At 42.9% G+C, this 21,315-nt stretch overlaps 1 protein-coding gene across 5 annotated transcripts; it reads right to left on the bottom strand.

Moving 5' to 3' along the window:
• Positions 1-263: 263 nt before the first annotated feature.
• On the bottom strand, positions 264-20,361 carry LOC121817723 (serpin B8-like). Of its 5 annotated transcripts, XR_009598189.1 has the most exons (9): positions 20,201-20,361; positions 16,397-16,512; positions 11,558-11,608; positions 9,955-10,180; positions 8,251-8,368; positions 6,447-6,588; positions 5,845-5,987; positions 3,551-3,706; positions 264-1,900 (listed from the first exon to the last, which is right to left on the bottom strand). XR_009598189.1 is itself a non-coding variant. In XM_060405324.1 (6 exons), exons 4-6 carry the CDS (start codon positions 6,046-6,048, stop codon positions 1,505-1,507), a joined length of 756 nt encoding a protein of 251 aa, XP_060261307.1. In that variant the 5' UTR covers positions 6,049-8,368; positions 9,955-10,180; positions 11,558-11,608; positions 20,201-20,361; the 3' UTR covers positions 264-1,504. The 5 variants fall into 5 exon arrangements, 2 of the variants coding, with proteins under 2 accessions (XP_060261307.1, XP_060261306.1); XR_009598188.1 differs by having other exon boundaries at positions 6,447-8,368; positions 20,201-20,348; XR_006057764.2 differs by having other exon boundaries at positions 5,845-8,368; positions 20,201-20,348.
• Positions 20,362-21,315: the final 954 nt, after the last annotated feature.

Below are 21,315 nucleotides of genomic sequence, written 5' to 3'. Positions count from 1 at the left end.
GGAGAGTCCCAGGGACGGGGGAGCCTGGTGGGCTGCAGTCCATGGGGTCGCTAAGAGTCGGACACGACTGAACGACTTCACTTTCACTTTCCACTTTCATGCATTGGAGAAGGAAGTGGCAGCCCACTCCAGTGTTCCTGCCTGGAGAATCCCAGGGACGGGGGAGCCTGGTGGGCTGCCGTCTATGGGGTCGCACAGAGTCGGACACGACTGAAGCGACTTGGCAGCAGGGGCACGATGGTTTAGTACTTAGCCTCTGTGCATTCTGTTTGAACTCTTAGTACTTTATTTTTACAGAAAATAGTTCACAAAACCATGAGTCTCTCTTCTCCCAATTATATTTTCTGTTTCTTTTTCTTTTTTTCTGTATAACTGATCAGGGGAATAGATATAAAAAATTAAAAAGAAGAAAATGACCAACATTAAAATGAAAAAGCCAGATAGTTGAAATGTTTCAACATAGTGTACACTTTGTCCTTCCCCACCTGCTCCTTAGCTTTCCTTCCTCAGCTTGGCCAGCATGAATTGTCTTCCTGTACGTCTTCGGCTGCTCCTGGCAGTACTACGTTTGGAAAATACGGTGACTCCGACGTCAGCTTAGACAGTGGAGGTTGCTAGCGATAAACTCTGGGTTGTGCGCTTAGGGTGTCACCCACGGAGCACAAGTGGTGCAAAGTCACACAGCACAAAACACTCCCGGCAAGGCTGTGAATGTTCACCAGCCCAGCATCACCACTGCTTCCTCCTCTTATGAGACATTAGTAAGTGCAGCTGCAGGTGATGTAAACAAGTAACCTGGTAACCTAATCACATGGAATGATATCATTTCTTTAGATAAAAGCATTCAGAGTTTCAGCACCCTATAAATGAGGTTCTGAGTGAATTGAAGGCTACCTAAGAAAGAATCGGTATGGATAACAAAACAGAAACAGATTCACAGGTACAAACAGCAGACTAGTGGTCACCAGTGGGTGATGGGGGCTGAGGACACAATAGGGAAAGAGGGTTAAGAGGTGATACTGCCAGGCCTAAGAAAGTGCAGATACACCTCGTTCAGCACAGGGAATACAGTCAGTAGTTTAGGATGCCTCTACATGGAGTGTGACCTATAAAAATACTGAATTACTATATTGCACTCCTGAAACCAATATAATATTGTAAGTCAGCCATGCTTCAGTTAAAATAAGTAAATAGGTATAGATGAATGGGGGATTTTACAGTGTGTGCCTTATATCTCAACAAAGCTGTTTTTTTTTTTTTTAAGGAAAAAAAGAAATGGTATGGATTATAATTTTTTAATAAGTGTAATTAACAGTGTGCTATAACTTGTTTAGTCAAAGTCAACCAAACCAAGAAGGGATGGGTTGGATGTTCTACATGAGATAGTTGAAGGCAAAACATTGCTTAAAAGTATGGTGTATCCCTTTTAGTTGTACCTACACTGAGAGTTTTCTGCAAGCTAATTTCAAGAATCAGAAAGCTGACTATAAACCCCATCCCTTCCTTAAGGGTTGGAGACTCTGCCATAGAAAAGAATCATCTTAGTTTCCTTGTGTAAGATAAAGAAGAGGAAGGGGTGATCCACCTTGAATATTTCAGGATTTTCCACTTTGATTGTTTGGTTGGTTAGGGTGAACTCTAAACCACTCTCATTAACCTCCAGCATAGCCTTGTGTATTACCTTGGAGACCCCGAGGCCTCCTCCTGCAACTATGCCAGACAAGTTAGCCTTCGAGCGGTCAAAGATATCCTCCATCCCCAGAGCCGCCAGGATGGCCGCCAGGTCTTCAGGGAACCCCTGGAGCCTGAGCCGCGGCAGGTGCAAGACCACGGCTGTGTCTCTCAAGCTGCCTGAGCTTATCCAGTTATTGAGTTTCTCATGAGTGATCTCCTTGGTAACCTATGGGAAAGAAAGAAAGAAGAAAAATATGAACTTTTTCTTTAGAAAATAAAATTACACCAAAATGTGAAATTTCCTAAGGACTAGATGTGAGGCTGTGAGTAGGTGAAGCTACTTCTCATTGTTTGGAAAGCAGAATCTGTAAGAGTAAGTGGGGAACGCGTAACCATGTTCAATAACTGAATATGAGGCATGCAGCCCTGGGATCTATGCCTTGGCACACCATCCGAGAGTTACTTGGAAAAGCAATAATTTATCACAGGGAACGTTTACTTTTCTCTCATGATCCCACTCTAAGCTGCACTGTTTGTGTATTATAACAATAAAATTTATATATGTGTCTGTTTTTCCTTTTGGCCACATTAGAAGGCGTCTTTGGAACCTGAGATCTTCAGATTCTGACGTCACGTAAGTTGGGCTTCTAGGCTGTTGTTTTTGTTGTTGTTAGTTGCTCAGTCGTGTCTGACCTTTTGTGACCCCTTGGACTGTAGCCCTCCAGGCTCCTCTATCCATGGGATTTCCCAGGCAAGAATACTAGAATTGGTTGCCATTTCCCCCTCCAGGGGATCTTTCTGACCCAGTGATGGAACCTGCAATCTCCTGCTTTGGTAGGTGGATTCTTTACCACTGAGCCATCTGGAATGCCCAATTCTAGGCTGACCAGTGTGAATTTCTACCTCAACTCTAACCAGAATTCTCATTAGTCAGATATCCGTAGAGACTGAATTTGTATCAAACTAACATTTCTGGATCATTAGAATCAATTAATCTCAAATGTGAAAAAGATCATAGAGGAGGCCCTTCAAGGAGCATCTGAGACACCCACCAGCATCCGCTTGAGAAGTCCTGACGTCGACCGCCCACTTCTTTATAAACAGCCTGGTTTGGTGGCTGCACAGCTCACCTTGTGAGAAAGACCTCTCCCATTTTGACCATAAATCTGCTTCCCTGTAATTGGTGCCTATCAGTTTTAATTCTCACTCTGGTAACTACAAACAATTAGTCCATTTCTTCTTTCATGTGACAACTAAATATTTTAATACAATCAACATACTCCCTGAACTACCATCCCTTTTCTCATTCATCCCTCAATTCCTTTGGTCCAAAAGAGGTGTTGATGCATAACATATAAAAACTACATGTAAAATAACCACTCACGAAGACTGGAAGAGGATGCATGTGACTGTGCTTTCAAAACTTAAAACTAAAACCATTAGAAGCAACATGCCCTAGTGCGCGGGTGCTTTATTTGGGGATTATTTTGCTTTTTAAGTGCACATAGTCACTTCTTAGCCTTTTGGCTAAGATCAAGCATAGTATGGGGGCTTCAGGGGCAGCACAGGGGTCGAGAATCCACCTGCCGATGCAGGAGACGCAAGAGATGCATATTCCATCCCCGGGTGGGGAAGGTCCCCTGGAGGAGGGCATGGCAGCCCACTCCAGTATTCTAGCCTGGAGAATCCCGCGGACAGAGGAGCCTGGCGGGCTAGAGTCCGTGGGATCACAGAGAGTAGAACATGGCTGAGCAACTAAGCGTGCAGCGCTGCATTAAGCATAAGCAGTTATTTGGAGCCTCCAGCTTCCTGCATGTGTAATTTCCAAGCCAGACCCTTTTCTGATGTCTGTGGCTGCAAAGACTGAGTGGTTTACCTGTCCCAGACTGACATCCTTGCTGGGTAGGATGATGACCATACTCAGGCGATCCTCCAGATCGGGCAGCTCCAGAACCTGCCCTGGAGGCTCCATGATGGAGCCTAGTTTCAAGTGCCCTTGCAGACGCATCATCTGGACAGATTTGCTCTGAGACTATAAAAGTAACATTAGTGAGACAACAAAGCCAGCTCCTTTCTGTGTTTCCATTTAAAGCATGAGGGATTTACATCTTATCCTCCAAAGTTTCCCACAAGGAGTGACCAAACCAAAATCTATCCACCTTGCCTCAGAAATATCCATGATTGATCACTGTTGTACTGATTGAAAGAGGGGAGGGAAGCCTACATTAAGTAGCTGCTGAAGTGCAAAGTGTTTATGCTTTTCAATATATTATTTTTAGTCAACTGTATATTTTTGATGCCCAGAAGCAGTTAATTTACTTCAAAGAGTTGAGAAATAAGCATCATAAGATCTTATCAGGATAACCATTTTTTTAAGTCAGACAGGTCCTTTGAAGAACATAATTTAGTGTCTTTCCAGCTCAAGTAATAACTAATCTGGACCAATTCACAGCATTGGGTTGCAAATTACAAAATAGCTACAAAATATTAATAGCAAAGCACATAACAATGTGCTAAGTGAATTCCACATACTGAGGTCAGTTAAAGAAATTTAGTTATGACCATAACCTTATCTTATGTTTTCCTCTTTGAAAGGCTACTCATAACATAAAGATAGCTGCATCATGTAAACCAAATGGACCAGGTTTTCCTGTGAAAATGAAGATTTTGACGTTAACTTGTCAGATTCTGACTCGTTTCCTCTAGAAAGTTGGCTTGCTTTGGGGCATGTTTGCCCCTTTAAGTAGCTCTCTATGACCCCTATGGAAATCTCCATTCCATTCTCCTCATACTATGGTCCCCAAACTTGGCTAATCTTTGGAAGGACCTACATGGGTTACTTAAAAATACAACTACTCAAGCACTTCTTGCAAATCAGAATCTCCAGGAATGTGGCCCTGGTATTTGCATTAAAAAAAAAAAAAAAGAAAACAGCTTGTAATAGCAATATAATTTCACTACCTGTCCAATGACCTCAATATCTGATAACAATATTCTTTGGAAAGATAATACTGGATAATTCCAGCTGTGACTAATATGTTTGGCTAGGGAATTATGTTTTCCTTAACGTCATTCATTATTTCTTTTACATGAGAAAGTATTCAGGTAATCAGTATTCTAATATGCTTATCCAGAAATATAAACCCTCTGTAATTTTACAGTTGGCTCTAACAAGTGTTTAATTGACCGATAATGGCAAGCTTTTTTGGAAATATCTTTGATAGAGTATATACAATTGATAGTTTAGGAACTTGTTCATAATATACAGACCCATTCTTTCTTGTTAAATAACAAGCATTATTTTGGTTGCAGCCTGAGACTTAGGATATGCTGAGGACACAAAGAAGAGGAGTTGGTTGGACTTTCCTGGTGGTTCAGTGGTTAGGACTCAACACTTCCAATGCAAGGGGCAAGTGTTCAGTCCCTGAACAGGGAACTAAGACCCCACGTGCTGCACAGCATGGCCAAAAAATAAAAACTTAAAAATTTGTTACATATATTAAGAAGGAAAGAAGTTGGGGAGATTGCGGATAGCAGGACGGCCTACCCAGAAACTTTTTATTTATCTATTTATTTTTAAAATATTTGTTTACTTGTTTGGCTGTGCCAGGTTTTGCTTGCAGCACACAGAATCCTTAGTTGTGCCGTGTGGGATCTAGTTCCCTGACCAGGGATGGAACTTGGGCCCCCTACATTGAGAACATGCAGTCTTAGCCACTGGACCACCAGGATATCCCAGGAACCAGTTATTCTGATTATGAATATCGTTCTCCAGTTTTTCTTAGCCTCTCAAGTTCACACTCACTTTACAATTGACCTACATTGTAAGCATCTATTGCCGTTACTATCTACTACCTGATTTCATTTCCAGTTTGCAGTAAATGAATTGTTTAGTAACGGTTTAAGCTTAGCCCAAAGCCCGGACTTGCCTGAAACCTGTCCAAGGTCTGTGTTTTATTCCAGTTTTTCAATTATGCAACTGTCATGCTAAACGGAGCAAAATAAAATAAAACTTTCATTAATCTATTAATAAATCTGGACTTTATCTGGTAGGTACTTGGGACAGTCACTTGGATATTAACCTAAGGCCAAAAATTATTTAACATATTTTAAAGCAAAATTTGTGGGGACCAACTTTAAGAGAAAAAGCAAATTAAGTCGAGAGTCTACCTCATCCCGTCTGAAAGCCATGGCCACAGTCCGGTCTTTCTGGAATGCGTACTTCCAGGCCCCTCTGAAGGAGACGGCATTAACCAGCACCAGCTGGTCGGAGGCTGTGAGGCTACTGGGGAACAAGAGCTCCTTAACTTCACCTTTGGGAGGAGAAACAGTGAGATTGTACGTGACTGACCATGCAGTGGAAATTGGTTTCATTGGTTTTGCTTTGCATTTTGTCCCATCTTTGAATTTATATTTGTATTAGTAATCGCCGCTCAATACCTTCAGGTGAGCCAAGAAGACTTCTGAGCAAGTATCTGCACAGTCACAATTCTGTGGCACTCAAGTGAAGCCATTATTTAAGGCACTAAACTTCAGCCTGACTTGTCACCCCCTAGAACGAGCCCAGTCATTGTGTCCAGGGGCCTGGGGCCACTCCCTGGGAGGTGTCATGGACTTAAACGGCTATCTGATCTTACTGTCTTGTCATGTGTCATGGACCTGTTTGAAAAATGTAATTCATTTGTGCTTTAAGGAAAATTTTTGCTTTGCAAAAATTAAATTAATTAGCTAATGTAGAATGCAAAGCAAAGTAAAGGGAGTGCACAGCTTACCTGCCTACTTTATGGATGTGGAGATGAACGGTCATGATTAATTTATACAACATCAAGTTGCCCAGTGAAGAGATGGCTTATGAATACCAATACATTAACCATTTGCATGTGACTTTGCTGCGACATTCCTCCTGATACCATCCTATGTTGAAAGCAATGACTATCTGAGTCAGTGATTTTACAGATCACTTCTCTTATCCAAAGATTTTCTACTATAATCAAACAAAAGAAATAACTGGGAAAGTTGCAGAAGAAAGCCTTGACCTTTTACGCCTCCCCGCTTCTCAAGCGGAGAAGGCAGTGGCACCCACTCCAGTGCTCTTGCCTGGAATACCCCATGGACGGAGGAGCCTGGAAGGCTGAAGTCCACGGGGTCGCTGAGGGTCGGACATAACTGAGCGACTTCACTTTCCTGCATTGGAGAAGGAAATGGCAGCCCACTCCAGTGTTCTTGCCTGGAGAATCCCAGGGACGGGGGAGCCTGGCGGGCTGCCGTCTATGGGGTCACACAGAGTCGGACACGACTGAAGCGACTCAGCAGCAGCAGCAGTTCTCAAGAGTAAAACTGATAAGATGTTAGGAACTTTCATTTTATGAAATGGAAAAAGTCATGAGATATTTAACACCTGGTACTAGAATAACCAGTTATCCACATGGAAGGAAGAAGAACCGTTCCCCTTCTTTCTCATCCTACATTAAAATCAGCTTGAGGTGGATCATAAACCTAAATGTAAGCACTGAAGCAATAAATCCACTAAAAGAAAACAGAGCATATCTTCGTGACCTTAGGTAAGCAAAAATTTCTCAGAAAATACACAGAAAGCACAAACCATTGATAAACTGGACTTCATTTAAAATTAGAAACTTCTGCTCATCAAAAATACAGTGAACAAAATAAACACAGAGACTAAGAGAAAATATTAGCAGCATAGGTGTCTAACAAAATATTTGTATCCAGAATATGTAAAGAATTCCTGCAACTCGATAATAAAAAGTAAATAATCCAATCAAAAATGAACAAATAAATTGAACAGAGCTTCATAAATTAAGATATATTAAAGACCAACAGTCACTGAAAAAGATGCTCAATATTTATAGTCACCAGAGAAATGCAAATAAAGACCACAATGAAAGAGTTAAATGAAAAGTTAGTAAATGAAAAGTAGTTAAATCTACTGAAAGAGTTAGATGAAAAATATTTACAACACTAAAAATCAGAGAGGATTTGGAGTAACTGGAATTTTCATACAGTCCTGGTGAGAATGTAAACAGTTCAGCCACTTGAGAAATCTATTTGGCTGTTGCTTAAGAAGTTAAACATCCATCCCTATGGTCTAAGACTTAGAATTTATGCCAAGTATTTACTCAAGAGAAATGAAAAAAAAAAAAAATTAATCCAAAAGCTTTTTACAAAAGTGTTCATAGTAACATTATTTATAATAGCCCAAAACTGGATATGACCCAGATATCCAAAAAGAAGAAAAAGGATAAACAAACTGGTATATTCATACTGATATATCCAAATACATGAATGAAAACACACAAAAAAGTACATCCTGCAATACTTCACTTATTTGAAGCTTTAGGATAGGTAAAGTTAACCTTCGATGTGGAATAAAATCACTGGTTGCTCGGGAACAGATGTGGAAGAAATTTTCAGGGTAAGGAAATGCTCTGTGTCATGGTACACATTTGTCAAAACTGCCTGAATGAATGTTTTAAGATCTGAGCCTGTCACTGAATGTAATTACACCTAAAAGAAAAAAAGAAGATGGAGAGAAAGAAGATGGCATAGATCTCCTACCTTTTGTCTTATTTTCTATCTGTGCATTAATCTGTATTCTGGCTTCTTCTAAGTGATTTTTGAAATCCAGATTTTCAGGTCTTAGTTTATATAATTGTTTAATACAGTGTAAGTATTTCTATAAAATGAGCATAGAAAAAGAAAAGACATAGCATATAAATTGAGATTTTAAAACATTTAGACCATACATGGTAGGAATTATATAAAGGGGGAAAATATATTAAATACTGTAATGCAGGTCTAGGTCCAACCTAGTCAAAATAATGCAATTTTTATGCTTTCAGACGTTTAAATGAAACGAACAAATTGCTGCAGCTGCTATTTCCTGATAAGAGCAGTTTTCTTCTTTTGAGCCTCTGAGATTGTACTTTACACTTAAAACTGCATAATTAGTGAGAGGGTAACAGGCAGGAAGGCCAGGGGTCTCCAAATGGAGGAAATAGCCTGCAAGTGTCAGACATTTTATCTCTCTTAAGTGGCAGGAAGAAACAAACCAGCGATATTTTTTCCTTCTCTATACCAATGTAAAAGGAGGTTTCTCTAAACGTTCTCTATTGCCATAACGACACCTGGTTTCACTTGAAGTTAACCATTGCCTTTTTTTATGGAAATGTTTGTCTTAAGCTATGCTAATGTACTATGCATTTACCCCAAACTCTGTCTTCAAGTCGGTTCCGCCTTTTGGGCTCAAACCTACTTGATAAACCAGTATGTTACACTCTAATCTATGTAAATGACACTATTTGTATGGTGCTCTGCCCTTCCTCAAAATTCAAGTTAATTCTTTTATGGCCCAAGATAAACCATTTGGAGCCAAGATTATCCCAAAATACATCCTATGGGTGAGGGGCCTGGTGCCATTCTGAGTTTTGAGACCTTCCTTTCTTTCATTAACAGGCTGCTGGTGACTATTAACATCCAGCTAAAGACTAGCAGGGGGGTACTCTTTCTGCCCCCTTCTGATGCCTATGTCAGAAGCTTTCTCTATCTCCTTTATACTTTAATAAAACTTTGTCACGCAAAAGCTCTGGCCCCAGATTAAATTCTTCTCCTCCGGGGGCCAAGAATCCCGGTGTCGTAATTCAACAACCTTTCATTAGGATAATCAAACTTAGCATAATTAGAGTCCTCAACTTGGAGTTCAAAATATTAATTCCTCTTTTATTATTGAAAACAAAAATTTTGTCAGTGTTGTTTTTAACCCTAAATTCTATAAAATTGTGTTCTTTATGCTTCGCCTGGGTCCATATGAAACACATGTGGCAAACTTGCATCTGAGTATTAAGGCTCTCTTCCATCTTTTCTGTATGGAATGAAATGCACATATAGAACACATTGCAAGCTCTCTGTCTAAACATAAGAAAAGATGTAATGCACATGTGTGCAAGCTCAGCTGCTTGGACTCTTATGTCCAACTCTTTGCGACCCCACGGACTGTAAACTGCCAGGCTCATCTGTCCATGGGATTTTCCAGGCAAGAACACTGGAGCGAGTTAACAGTGAAGTTCCTTCTTCATAATATATATAATATATATTATTGCTTTTATTGATAATAAATATATATCTTGTATCATTATATACATATAATATCTTTTCTACTTTCTCACCATTGTGATAGCACTAACAATACCAGAATGAATTCAATGAAGACAGAAAGGAAAGACTCCTACCCTACTTATGGAAAAATGCCTTATTTTAGCTCACCGGGAGGAATGGATGGGCTTTTTCTGCAAACAGTCCACTGGCCATGTGAACTTGACTGTGGCTGGACTTGCTGATCTCAGAGAGGAGCGCTTGAATGGGTGGATGGACTGCTGATCTTCACACTAAAGGGAAGTTTAAGAACACTGGAAAATAGGGATCCTGTTCTCACACACGTGAGTGTCAACTGCGGCTACACAAGAGGATCTTGGGTTTGCATTAGGGCATGCTGTGAAAGTGAAAAAGTGAAGTCGCTCAGTCGTGTCCAACTCTTTGCGACCCCGTGGACTGTAGCCTACCACACTCCTCTGTCCATGGGATTTTCCAGCAAGAGTATTGGAGTGGGTTGCCATTTCCTTCTCCAGAGGATCTTCCCGACCCAGGCATTGAGTCTGGGTCTCTCACATTGTAAGCAGATGCTTTAGCATCTGAGCCACCAGGGAAGTCCAGAACATGTTGCAGAATAAAAACAGATTCGAAGAGTAATTCTACCATGAGGGTGTATGGAAATGTTTGCCTTTCACCGAGCAGAGTGGCCTGATAACAGTGCATCACGATCGTCTCACCAGTGTGAGGGCCCTGCTAGGCCTCTGCCCTGGTCAGAGCTTGCCCTGTCTCCTCCACCAGATGGCCCAGGGCACACAGGTCAGTACTGACGTATTTAATATAGTTCGTGTCAGGAAAAAAATGTTTTTCTGTATCTTGCAATAAAGGAGAATTCTGAGCAATAAAGTTTGGTCTTAGTAGCCCCACCATAGGTACTAGTGAGAAAGTCACATCTAAAATGCTACAGAAGGTATACATTACAAATTTCCCCTAAAAATTAGCAATATGGAAAAACATTGAACACTAAAACTCATAAAGATAAGCTATGGAGAAGGAAATGGCAACCCGCTCCAGTATTCTTGCCTGGAGAATCCCATGGACACAGGAGCCTGGCGGGCTATAGTCCATGGAGTCGCAAGAGTCGGACACGACTTAACAACTAAACCGCCACCATCATCTTTAGCTAAAGTGAAAGTGTTAGTTGCTCAGGCGTGTCTGACTCTTTGCGACCCCATGGACTGTGGCCCACCAGGCTCCTCTGTCCATGGGATTCTCCAGGCAAGAATACTGGAGTGGATTGCCCTTCCCTTCTCCAGGGGATCTTCCCGAGCCAGGGATTGAGCCCAAATTTCCTGCTTGGCAGGCAGATAGATTCTTTACGGTCTGAGCCACCATTTCCCCCAAATGATACATTTATACCTAGTGAGCACTGACCCTGGGCCAGGCACTCTTTGAAGCACTTCTATTGCCTGAGTAGCCTTGGGGGTTCCATCCTGAAAACTCTTTGAGAATAATCTCTCTTCTGCTGCTTTTCTTTAAAGGCTAGGGCTCTACCTCAAATTTTTGACGGTTCTCATTTTCTCACCTCTTATTTCAAAATTTCATCATGATTATTTTAAAACAGCAAACCCAGAAGGTTGACTGTGTCAATATGAAAGTGAAAGGCTCAAAGCATGTCTGGAATAAATACTCTGTTTTATTGCCTTAAGCCTTTAGTCCTCATGGACGGAAGAGAGACTACTCTAAGAGAAGTAAAAAGGAAAGTAAGAATTATATCTACCCTTGTGTTTGAAGAATTTGCAGTTCTTGTTAACTCATTTAAGCGCAGCACCTGCAATGGGAAACAAAGAATCTGTGTCAAAGCACAAGCCAGCGCCTCTCCATCAGACCAGGGGTGTGCGCATGTCTGTGTGCGTGTCTGTGTGTGCGTGTCTGTGTGTGTGACTGTGTGTGCGTGTCAGTGTGTGCGTGTGTGCGTGCCTGTGTGTGTGACTGTGTGTGCTCTCTGTTTCCTGCAATGGGAAACAAAGAATCTGTGTCAAAGCACAAGCAAATGCCTCTCCATCAGACCAGGGGTATTTGTGTGTCTGCGTGTGTGTCTGTGTGTGTGCGTCTGTGTGTGACTGTGTGCAAATGCCTCTCCATAAGACCAGAGGTGTATGCGTGTGTGTCTGCACGTGTCTGTGTGCGTGTCTGTGTGCGTGTCTGTGAATGTGTCTGTATGTGTGTCTGTGTGTGTGTCTATATGTGTCTGTGTGTGTCTCTGTGCGTGTGTGCATGTCTGTATGTGTGTCTGTGTATGTGTCTGTGTGTGCGTGTCTGTGTGTGTGTCTGTGTATGTGTCTGTGTCTGTGTGTCTGTGTATGTCTGTGTGTGCATGTCTGTGTGTGTCTGTGTGCGTGTGTGTGTGTGCGTGTCTGTGTGTGTGACTGTGTGTGTCTGTGTGTGTCTGTGTGTGCGTGTCTGTGTGTGTGTCTGTGTGTGTGTCTCTGTGCGTGACTGTATGTGTGTCTGTGTGTGCCTGTTTGTGTGTGCGTGTCTGTGTGTGCATGTCTGTTTGTGTGTGTGTCATGTGTATGTGCATGTGTGTCTGTGTGTGCGTGTCTGTGTGTGTGTCTGTGTGTGTCTCTGTGCGTGACTGTGTGTGTGTGTGTGTGTGTGTGTGCGTGTCTGTGTTTGTGTCTGTGTATGTGTCTGTGTCTGTGTGTGTCTGTGTGTGTGTCTGTGTGTGTCTGTGTGTGTCTGTGTGTGTCTGTGTGTGTGTGTCTGTGTGTATGACTGTGTGTGCTCAGTCGTGTCCAGCTCTCTGCTGCTCAGCCTGTGTCTCTTGCACCTCCTGCACCAGCACTAGCATCACTAGCATCACCACTAGCATCACCTGGGAAGCCCCTCCCCCCATATACAAATCACTTTCTTGCTATAAATGTTAAGCTCTTACATTTAATGAACTTCCTATGATTCAGACCATCTTTCTTCTCATCTGTATATTAGTTTTGCTCCTCATTTTTTTTTAAAAATGGAAGTCCCTTTAAAAGAAAAAAGAGGCCCCTAGATTTTGGAGCAGTCTGCCTTATGACACGGGAGGTTTGCTTCAGTCGCGCCCAACTCTTCACTATGCCGTGGACTGTAGCCCACCAAGCTCTTCGTCCATGGGATTTCCCAGGGAAGAACATCGGAGTGGGTAGCCATTCCCTTCTTCAGGGGATCTTTTCAACCCAGCATTCGAACGTGGCAGATTCTTTACTGTCTGAGCCACCACAGAAGCCTTTTTTTTAAAAAAAAAAAAAAGATGTCAAATAGGACAGATGAGTTTTAAAAAGAAAACTCTTCACATGCTCTTAGGCAGAAGTCTAACCACTTAAGTGTTAGACGTGCAGGCACTGACTAGTTCTCATCTTTGTAGACAGAAGGCAAACTTTAAGACAGAATGAAACCCAAAGGTGTAGAAGAGTGTTTCAAAATCAGCTCCGGCTTAATCATTTCTATGGGCCCTTCATTTGCTCACCCTGCCTTCCCAGTTGTGGAACATAGTACAAACCCAACAAGCATTTGTTGGATGAAGAACAAATAGTCGTATGGATAAAGAAGTGAATCTTAATTTATTCGTGGACAATTAATAGCATCGGTTACTCACCGAGCAGACAAGATAATGGATGAATTCACATAATAGGAATTTGTTTTTAAATGATTTTTATAAACATTATCTGATTTGACACTCGCAGTATCCCCTTGAGATTTCATAGCTTGTATCATTTTCTCCAATAAGAATTGATGTTTGCTATAGCCCTGTTGACTTAAAAGAGGTATAGTTATACTTTTCTAAGGAAGGCCTTCACCAGAGAACAACTGAGATAAAACATTGCAATCTCTTCACATATTTAAAGGGTGAGTACATTTAACTTGTTTTGTGTGATTCCCTAGAGCCTGTCAGGCTACAGTCCATGGAGTCACAAAGAGTTGAACAGAGCTGAGCACAATCAAGAGCAAGAGAGCCCTGGAGTAAAACCGGGATAAGAAGCAGTAGATATCAGCAGATATTATTATTAACTTTCTTAACATACATGGAAGAGGACATGATTTGTGGGTGCGTGTATCTTATAAGAACAGAAAAGTGATAAGGGAGCTATGCTTATAGAAAGGCAAATTTTAACTCGAGGCTAGAAAGAACTTTCTAAAATATAGAGTTGTCTGATTCTTTTGTTAAAAAGCTGCTTCACATTAAACTCTGCCTCATCAGAGGACTTTGCACAATCTCTTGCCTGCTGGGTCCCTGTGTAGACTAAATCATAGAGTGGAGAGTGGGAAATTTATGGTTTCTTCCAATTCTAAGATTGCCTGGTGACCTTCAAATCATAGCGCTTCCCAGGTGGTGCAGTGGTGAAGAGTCTGCTTGCGAATGCAGGAGGCACAAGAGACGTGGGTTCAAACCCTGGGTTGGGAAGATCCCCTAGAGTAGGAATCCTTCCCTGGTGGTTCAGATTGTAAATAATCTGCCTGAACCAAGTTCAGTCCCTGGGTCTGGAAGATCTCCTGGAAAAGGGAATGGTAACTCTCTCCATTATTTTTGCCTGGAGAATTCCATGGACAGGGGAGCCTGGAAACCTACAGTCCAGGGGGTGGCACAGAGTCAGACACGGCTGAGTGACCAACATTTCTACCTTCTTTCCTGGAGCAGGAATTGGCCCCCATTCCAGTACTCTTGCCTGGAGAATCCCATGGATGGAGGAGCCTGGTAGGTTGCAGTCCATGGGGTCACTGAGGGTTGGATATGACTGAGCGACTTCACTTTCACTTTTCACTTTCATGCATTGAAGAAGGAAATGGCAAGCCACTCCAGTGTTCTTGCCTGGAGAATCCCAGGGACGGGGGAGCCTGGTGGGCTGCAGTCCATGAGGTGGCACAGAGTCAGACACGGCTGAGTGACCAACATTTCCACCTTCTTTCCTGGAGCAGGAATTGGCCCCCATTCCAGTATTCTTGCCTGGAAAATTCCATGCACAAAGGAGCCTGATGGGCTACAGTCCATGAGGTCACAAAAAGTCAGACACGACTGACCCCAAGCACGCTCTCCTATATCACGAGGCATTCTGTTCCATAATCTAGGGACTTGGCATGCATAGTGCCTCTGATGTTGCTCCAGTGGTGGTCCTCACCCTAATCAAAAGAGAGCATGATGGTTGAACCTAGAATTCTGAGCACTGGATTCAGTCTTTGAGTTTTTAAAGTAATTATTAACAGGATGAAAATATGAGGAATTTTCCCCCATTTGTATGGAAATCAGCAAGGGAGCTTTTTGAATTATTTGGTTCCCTTTTAACTCAGAAAAGACAAAGAAGTATTTCTACTCCAGACTCTATCTCTGCCTAACTTGTGCCCTCAACACAATGACCCCACCATCTTCCTGCCTGCAAGACCTCAGGCTTGCATGGGTGTGGACAGCAAGCTCCGACTGTGAAGGGAGGGAGAGAGGAGGGGTGCGTCTGCACATACTCCCCCCAGGATGATTTGTAAAGATTCCCAGCTCATCCTCATTCTCAGCTAGCTCTCCCTCTCCACAAACATGAATATATTAAGCATACGTTCTGGGTAAGACACTGGAGACCTCTTCACCAATTGCATGGAAATAGAATAAAATTGAACACAAGAGCATTTTCATTTAGTTTTTCTTGAGTTTAAATATATTATTAAATTCTTCATGTACACCCATGGCGGATTCATGTTAATGTATGGCAAAACCAATACAGTATTGTAAAGTAAAATAAAGTAAAAATAAAAATTAAAAAAAGAGAAAAAAAGAAATATATTATTCAATTCAGGATTTGACTCCAGCCTTCCAAATTAATTTCCAATTTAAATCCAGACTGAAGAGAAGCTTTGTTCCCTCTGTAATAAGCAGAGAGATGATTAAGGTATGTTGAAAGATGTCTACTAAAGAAATAGTTTTTCTAGTCACCCAAAATTATTGGTTGAGTTAAAGCACTGGTGATCTCCTTGGGAAGATAATTGCAGAGTCTGTAAACCCTTGCAAAATGTTCTTTGTGTGTCCCACAGCAGGAAGGCCCTGGGGACCCAAGCATGCAAATTGGGGGGGGGGGGTGGAGGAGGGGAGTCCCGACCTCCCCGTGGACCAGGCCGCCCTCGTCCATTTGCCTCTCCTGTTCACCCTCTGCTGCACCCCCTCCTCCCCGGCCTCTTAGAACAGAGCTATGGGAAGTCTGCCTGTTTGTCTTTTTGATAGCGCCAATACGGTAGGTCTCCTCAAGTGAAGGTGAACAGCCTCTTGTGTTTGCAGAGTCTTGTGTTTGCAGGGCATCTACATGTGGGTTAGTCACTCAGTCGTGTCCGACTCTTTGAAACTCCATGGACTGTAGGCCACCAGGCTCCTCTGTCCATGGGATTCTCCAGGCGAGAGTACTGGAGGGGGTAGCCATTCCCTTCTCCAGGGGATCTTCCCGACCCAGGGATCGAACCCAGGTCTCCTGCATTGCAGGCAGATTCTTTACCATGTGAGCCACCCAGGAAGCTGCATCTATGAAATCTCCATAACAAGTCAGGGCTTGAAATTGTTCCTTGACTGTCTGTAGACGTAGACGTGGCTGAAAGTGTGTCTGTGACTTACTTTCTCCATCTGGGATGCACTGTTTCCTCTGGCGCCGAAGAGCACCACAGCCAGGGCGGACAGAAGACTCCAGGGAGCGAGCAGCACGTTCTCAATCGTGTGGCCGCAGCTCATCTCTTTAAAGACATCAAAGCAGAAGTGGGCATTTGCCACACTGAGGGAGTCCCTTCCTTTACCTGGGGTCCAGAATGCAAAGGCAGAGGTCGACAGCAACAGAAGTGGAGGCCAAAACATTGCTCTTTCAGTTTATCTCTAATGAGAGTGAGAATTATTTCTAGTTTGTGAACCCTAGATCCTCAAGTGGGGTCTTCATGGAAACAAAAAGAACACAGATTTTGGAGTCAAATACATTTCCAGCTCTGCCACGTTCTAGCTTCTGTCCCTGGGCAAGCTGCTCGAGTTCTCCTAGTTTCTACCGTTTCTTCGGCAAAAGTGGTTAAACAACAGTTTCCTTACAGGATTAGCGTGAGGATTAAATCACGTACTGTTTGTAAACCACCTGGGACTGCATATATTACGTGAACAAATGTGGCAGTGAATATGGTCATCACTGGTGCCCTTGTTACCATGGTTCGTCCCTTCAGTTAAAGTAACGACAAAGAGGACAAGGTTATAATATCGATCCCAATGGATACATAACCTCACTTGAGTCAAAAGTACACAAAAGGGACTGACTGAGTGAGAGAGTAGGGGCACACCATTTGAAACCCACTTCACCACTAGAAAGACATCGCAAAGTGCTTATCTCCCTTCAGTAGGCTGATGGCAGCATCAACACATGTGATGGAGCGTATTATACATATATATGGACTGGCAATGGCACCCCACTCCAGCACTCTTGCCTGGAGAATCCCATGGACGGAGGAGCCTGGGAGGCTGCAGTCCATGGGGTCGCTAAGAGTCGGACACGACTGAGCAACTTCACTTTCACTTTTCACTTTCATGCATTGGGGAAGGAAATGGCCACCCACTCCAGTGTTCTTGCCTGGAGAATCCCAGGGACGGGGGAGCCTGGTGGGCTGCCATCTCTGGGGTCGCACAGAGTCGGACACGACTGAAGCGACTTAGCAGCATGGAATTCCCTGGTCACTCAGTGGTAAAGAAGCCACTGCAATGCCAGAGACCTGGAGATGTTGGTTCAATCCCTGAGTGAGGAAAAACCCTGGAGGAGGGCATAGCAGCCCACTCCAGTTTTCTTGTCTGGAGAATTCCATGGAGAGAGGAGCCTAGTGGGCTACAGTCCATGGCGTTGCAAAGAGCCGGACACGACTGAGGCAACTGAGCACACACGCACACGTGTGTTTACATATTCTTACTGTTTTCTTTTCTTATATCACTGTTTTCTTACATGTATCATAAAGATATAATCTGATGGTGCCATATGCCATGCAAGATCTTAGTTCCCCAACCAGGGATTGAACCCACACCCAGGAGTGGAAGTGCAGAGTCTTAAGCACTGGACAGCCAAGAATGACCTTATATTTGAAAAAAAAAAAAAATATATATATATATATATATATATGAGTTGCTTAGTCACTTCTGACTGTTTGCAACGCTATGGACTGTATGTAGCCCACCAAGATCCTCTGTCCACGAGGATTACAACTAAATCTTCCCCTATACTTTGTGAGAAATCATCACCAATTACAAAAATCATGGCAAAGAAGAAACAATTTAGTATTTGCATTTTTACCTTGTCTTCAGGTTGGTTACAATTCTGCTTGGTGAGCTCAGACCTGTGTCTGCAGCGCAGAGACTTACTCAGCACTCAGCACTCACAGCTTGCTCCTCCTGTGTTCTCAGAATTTCGTCCCACAATCATTTCCCTTGTGTTGTGAACTGACTTCAAGTATTTACACAAAAGGGTAGAGAGTGAGCCAGCTGATGTACGCATTGTAAAATAGACTGCAACCTTGGGTCAACAGAGTGACCCAAGCAATATATAGGAAAAAATGAACCATTCAATGGCATGGATTTTATGTCATAAACTAATTAGCATTTTTAAAGTAGCTATAACGTGTATGTCTACATCACTTGTGCCCTCTGGCTACAACCACTTATTGGTGTTTGAAAGCCAGAGAGAAGGAATGTTGTCTTGCATCAAGTCTCCATTCCGGCTCCTACAGTGAGACCCAGTGAATGGAATGCTCTCCTGTCTGGCAGGGAGGCGACCAGGAACAGAGTAATCCTCCCTGAGTAAGAATTTCAAACCTACCCTCATGTTTTTCCAGTAGTCATGTATGGATGTGAGAGTTGGGCTGTGAAGAAGGCTGAGCGCCGAAGAATTGATGCTTTTGAACTGTGGTGTTGGAGAAGACTCTTGAGAGTCCCTTGGACTGCAAGGAGATCCAACCAGTCCATTCTGAAGATCAACCCTGGGATTTCTTTGGAAGGAATGATGCTAAAGCTGAAGCTCCAGTCCTTTGGCCACCTCATGCGAAGAGTTGACTCATTGGAAAAGACTCTGATGCTGGGAGGGGTTGGGGGCAGGAGGAGAAGGGGAGGACAGAGGATGAGATGGCTGGATGGCATCACGGACTCGATGGATGTGAGTCTGAGTGAACTCCGGGAGTTGGTGATGGACAGGGAGGCCTGGCGTGCTGCAATTCATGGGGTCGCAGAGAGTCGGACACGCCTGAGCGGCTGCAGGCACTGAACCTGATAAACACAGGGAAGACTCCCACAAGGAGTGGCAGACCAGCTGTAGCTCCGACTCAGAGAGACCAGTGCGGTGTCTCAGAGTGTTAGCGAGGGAGGGGTCCTAGAGAGCATATCTTCAGAGACTTTCAGTCCCTACTAAGAACTAATTTTTATCCTGTGACCCAGGATATATCTTCAATACTGAACAAAGAATTTCACAAACAAAGCATTGAAAGCAGAACCTCCATACGGTCCAGGAATTTCATTTCTAGGTATTTACTCGATTTCAAAGAGATAAGTGCACACCGATGTTCACGGCAGCATTATTTGCAACAACCAAGATATCACAGCAACCTAAATGTCCATGGATAAACGAGTGGCTAGAGAAAATGTGATGCTTATATGCAATAGGACATTCTAGGCTGTAAAGAGTGAAGTCTTGGCCATTTGCAGCAGCATGAGAGGCCTTAGGCAGTGTTACACTAAGTGAAAAGGCAGAGAAAGACCAATAAGCTGATCCCAGTCATAGAAGGGATCTAGAAGCAGAGCGAACTAAATGAAATGGAAGCAGTTCACAGTCACAGGAAACCGTTAGCCTGAGAGTGTTTCTCCTAAAGGTGTGCTTTTAAAGATTTATTTATACAGAATCCTTCCAACAGACTATTAGCTAACTCTAACTGGGTACAGCTGCAGTGAAATCCAGGCTCGTGCACTAGCAACTTTTTATCAAACTACACACGTACCACACACACACACACACACACACACACACACACACATAAAGACAAATGCTTTCAGTTTTAAAAACAGTGTCCAAAGTATAAATATATGCACAGGAATAGGAGGCTAATTAATAGAAGAAAAAGATCCAAAGCCACTTTTAAAAAAGAAAAGGGCGAGAATTTAGATCTTTTGTATTTCCATTAAATGGCTCTTGATTTGTGTAGGTTTAATCCCAGTGTTGAAAAGATCCCCTGGAAAAGGAAATGACAACTCACTCCAGTCTTCTTGCCTGGAGAATCCCATGGACAGAGGAGCCTGAAGGGCTACAGTCCATAGCGTCAAAAAGAGTCAGACACGACTGTACATCTAAGTACCCACACATGTGAGAGAAACGGACTTCAAAATGGTGCAAATCTTCTCTAGAGCCTCAAGGAAACATACCTTGAATCAGACTTCCACCAATTTAGAGAACTTTGCATCTCTCATATGCAGTCCTGGGAAGAGCTTGGATTCAAGAACGAAAAGCAGGGAGGGGTGGTTCACAATGAGAAAGGACTTCGCAGAGACTGATTAATCTGTATAGATGCTGTTCCCCCAGAGACACAAAGAATGGTCGTTTTCCTTTTGGGGGTGGGGAAGCAGTTAATAATTCACTAGCTAACTATTCATAGAACCAGGAGATTGTTTGGGAATAAATGTCTGGAGCATTGTTCAATAGTTTATGTGCTATGATTTCCTGTCAACAGTCTCTTAACCAAAGAACACTTGCTGGTTTTTCTTGCCTGTAAAGTCCCTGACCTAGAAAGGCTCTGATTAATAGCTAGGAGTGGAGGTGTGTGTCCCTGTCCATTGTTCTAGATGTTTACAGGAACGCATCACAGGATGTGGTCACCCTGGAGCCTGAATTCCACAGAGCTTGCACCGTCCAGTGGTCCTTGTCTCTTGCATCAGCTTTGCGCTGCAATGAATGGTTCCCACCCAGAATGTCCTCATTTCGGGATATGTGGCAGGGATTTTTAATGACCTGATATTTATTAGATTCTCATAAACATTCATTTTCATTTCTTTACTAAAATTGTCCTTTTTTTGGCCACCCCATGTGGCATGCTTAAAACTCAACATTCAAGAAACAAAGATCATGGCACCTAGTTCTATCACTGCATGGCAAATGAAAAATAATGGAAACCGTGACAGACTTTATTTTCTTGGTCTCCAAAATCACTGCAGACAGTGACTGCAGCCATGTAATTAAAAGACGCTTACTCCTTGGAAAAAAAGCTATGACCAACCTACACAGCATATTAAAAAGCAGAGACATTACTTTACCATCAAAGATCCGTTTAGTCAAAGCTATGGTTTTTCTAGTAGTCATGTATGGATGTGAGAGTTGGACCATAAAGAAACCTGATCGCCAAGGAATTGATGCTTTTGAACTTTGATGTTAGAGAAGACTCTTGAGAGTCCCTTGGACTGCAAGGAGATCCAACCAGTCCATCCTAAAGGAGATCAGCCCTCGGTGTTCATTGGAAGGACTGATGCTGAAGCTGAAACTCCAA

The sequence above is a fragment of the Ovis aries genome, chromosome 23 (assembly GCF_016772045.2).
Source record: "Ovis aries strain OAR_USU_Benz2616 breed Rambouillet chromosome 23, ARS-UI_Ramb_v3.0, whole genome shotgun sequence".
In the NCBI taxonomy this organism is placed as follows: Eukaryota; Metazoa; Chordata; class Mammalia; order Artiodactyla; family Bovidae; genus Ovis; species Ovis aries.
Note: the sequence above shows the minus strand (reverse complement) of the source record. Positions and strands in the feature narration are given on the sequence as shown.

What these genes read in the sequence shown, in the direction of transcription:
- LOC121817723 (XM_060405324.1), bottom strand. Translation starts at nt 6,048, where the DNA reads ATGAAACCAATTTCCACTGCATGGTCAGTCACGTACAATCTCACTGTT. An exon ending in TGGCTTTCAGACGGGATGAG is followed by an intron (nt 3,707 to 5,844) that starts GTAGACTCTCGA and finishes TTACTTTTATAG; the next exon opens with TCTCAGAGCAAATCTGTCCA. An exon ending in AGGATGTCAGTCTGGGACAG is followed by an intron (nt 1,901 to 3,550) that starts GTAAACCACTCA and finishes TCTTTCCCATAG; the next exon opens with GTTACCAAGGAGATCACTCA.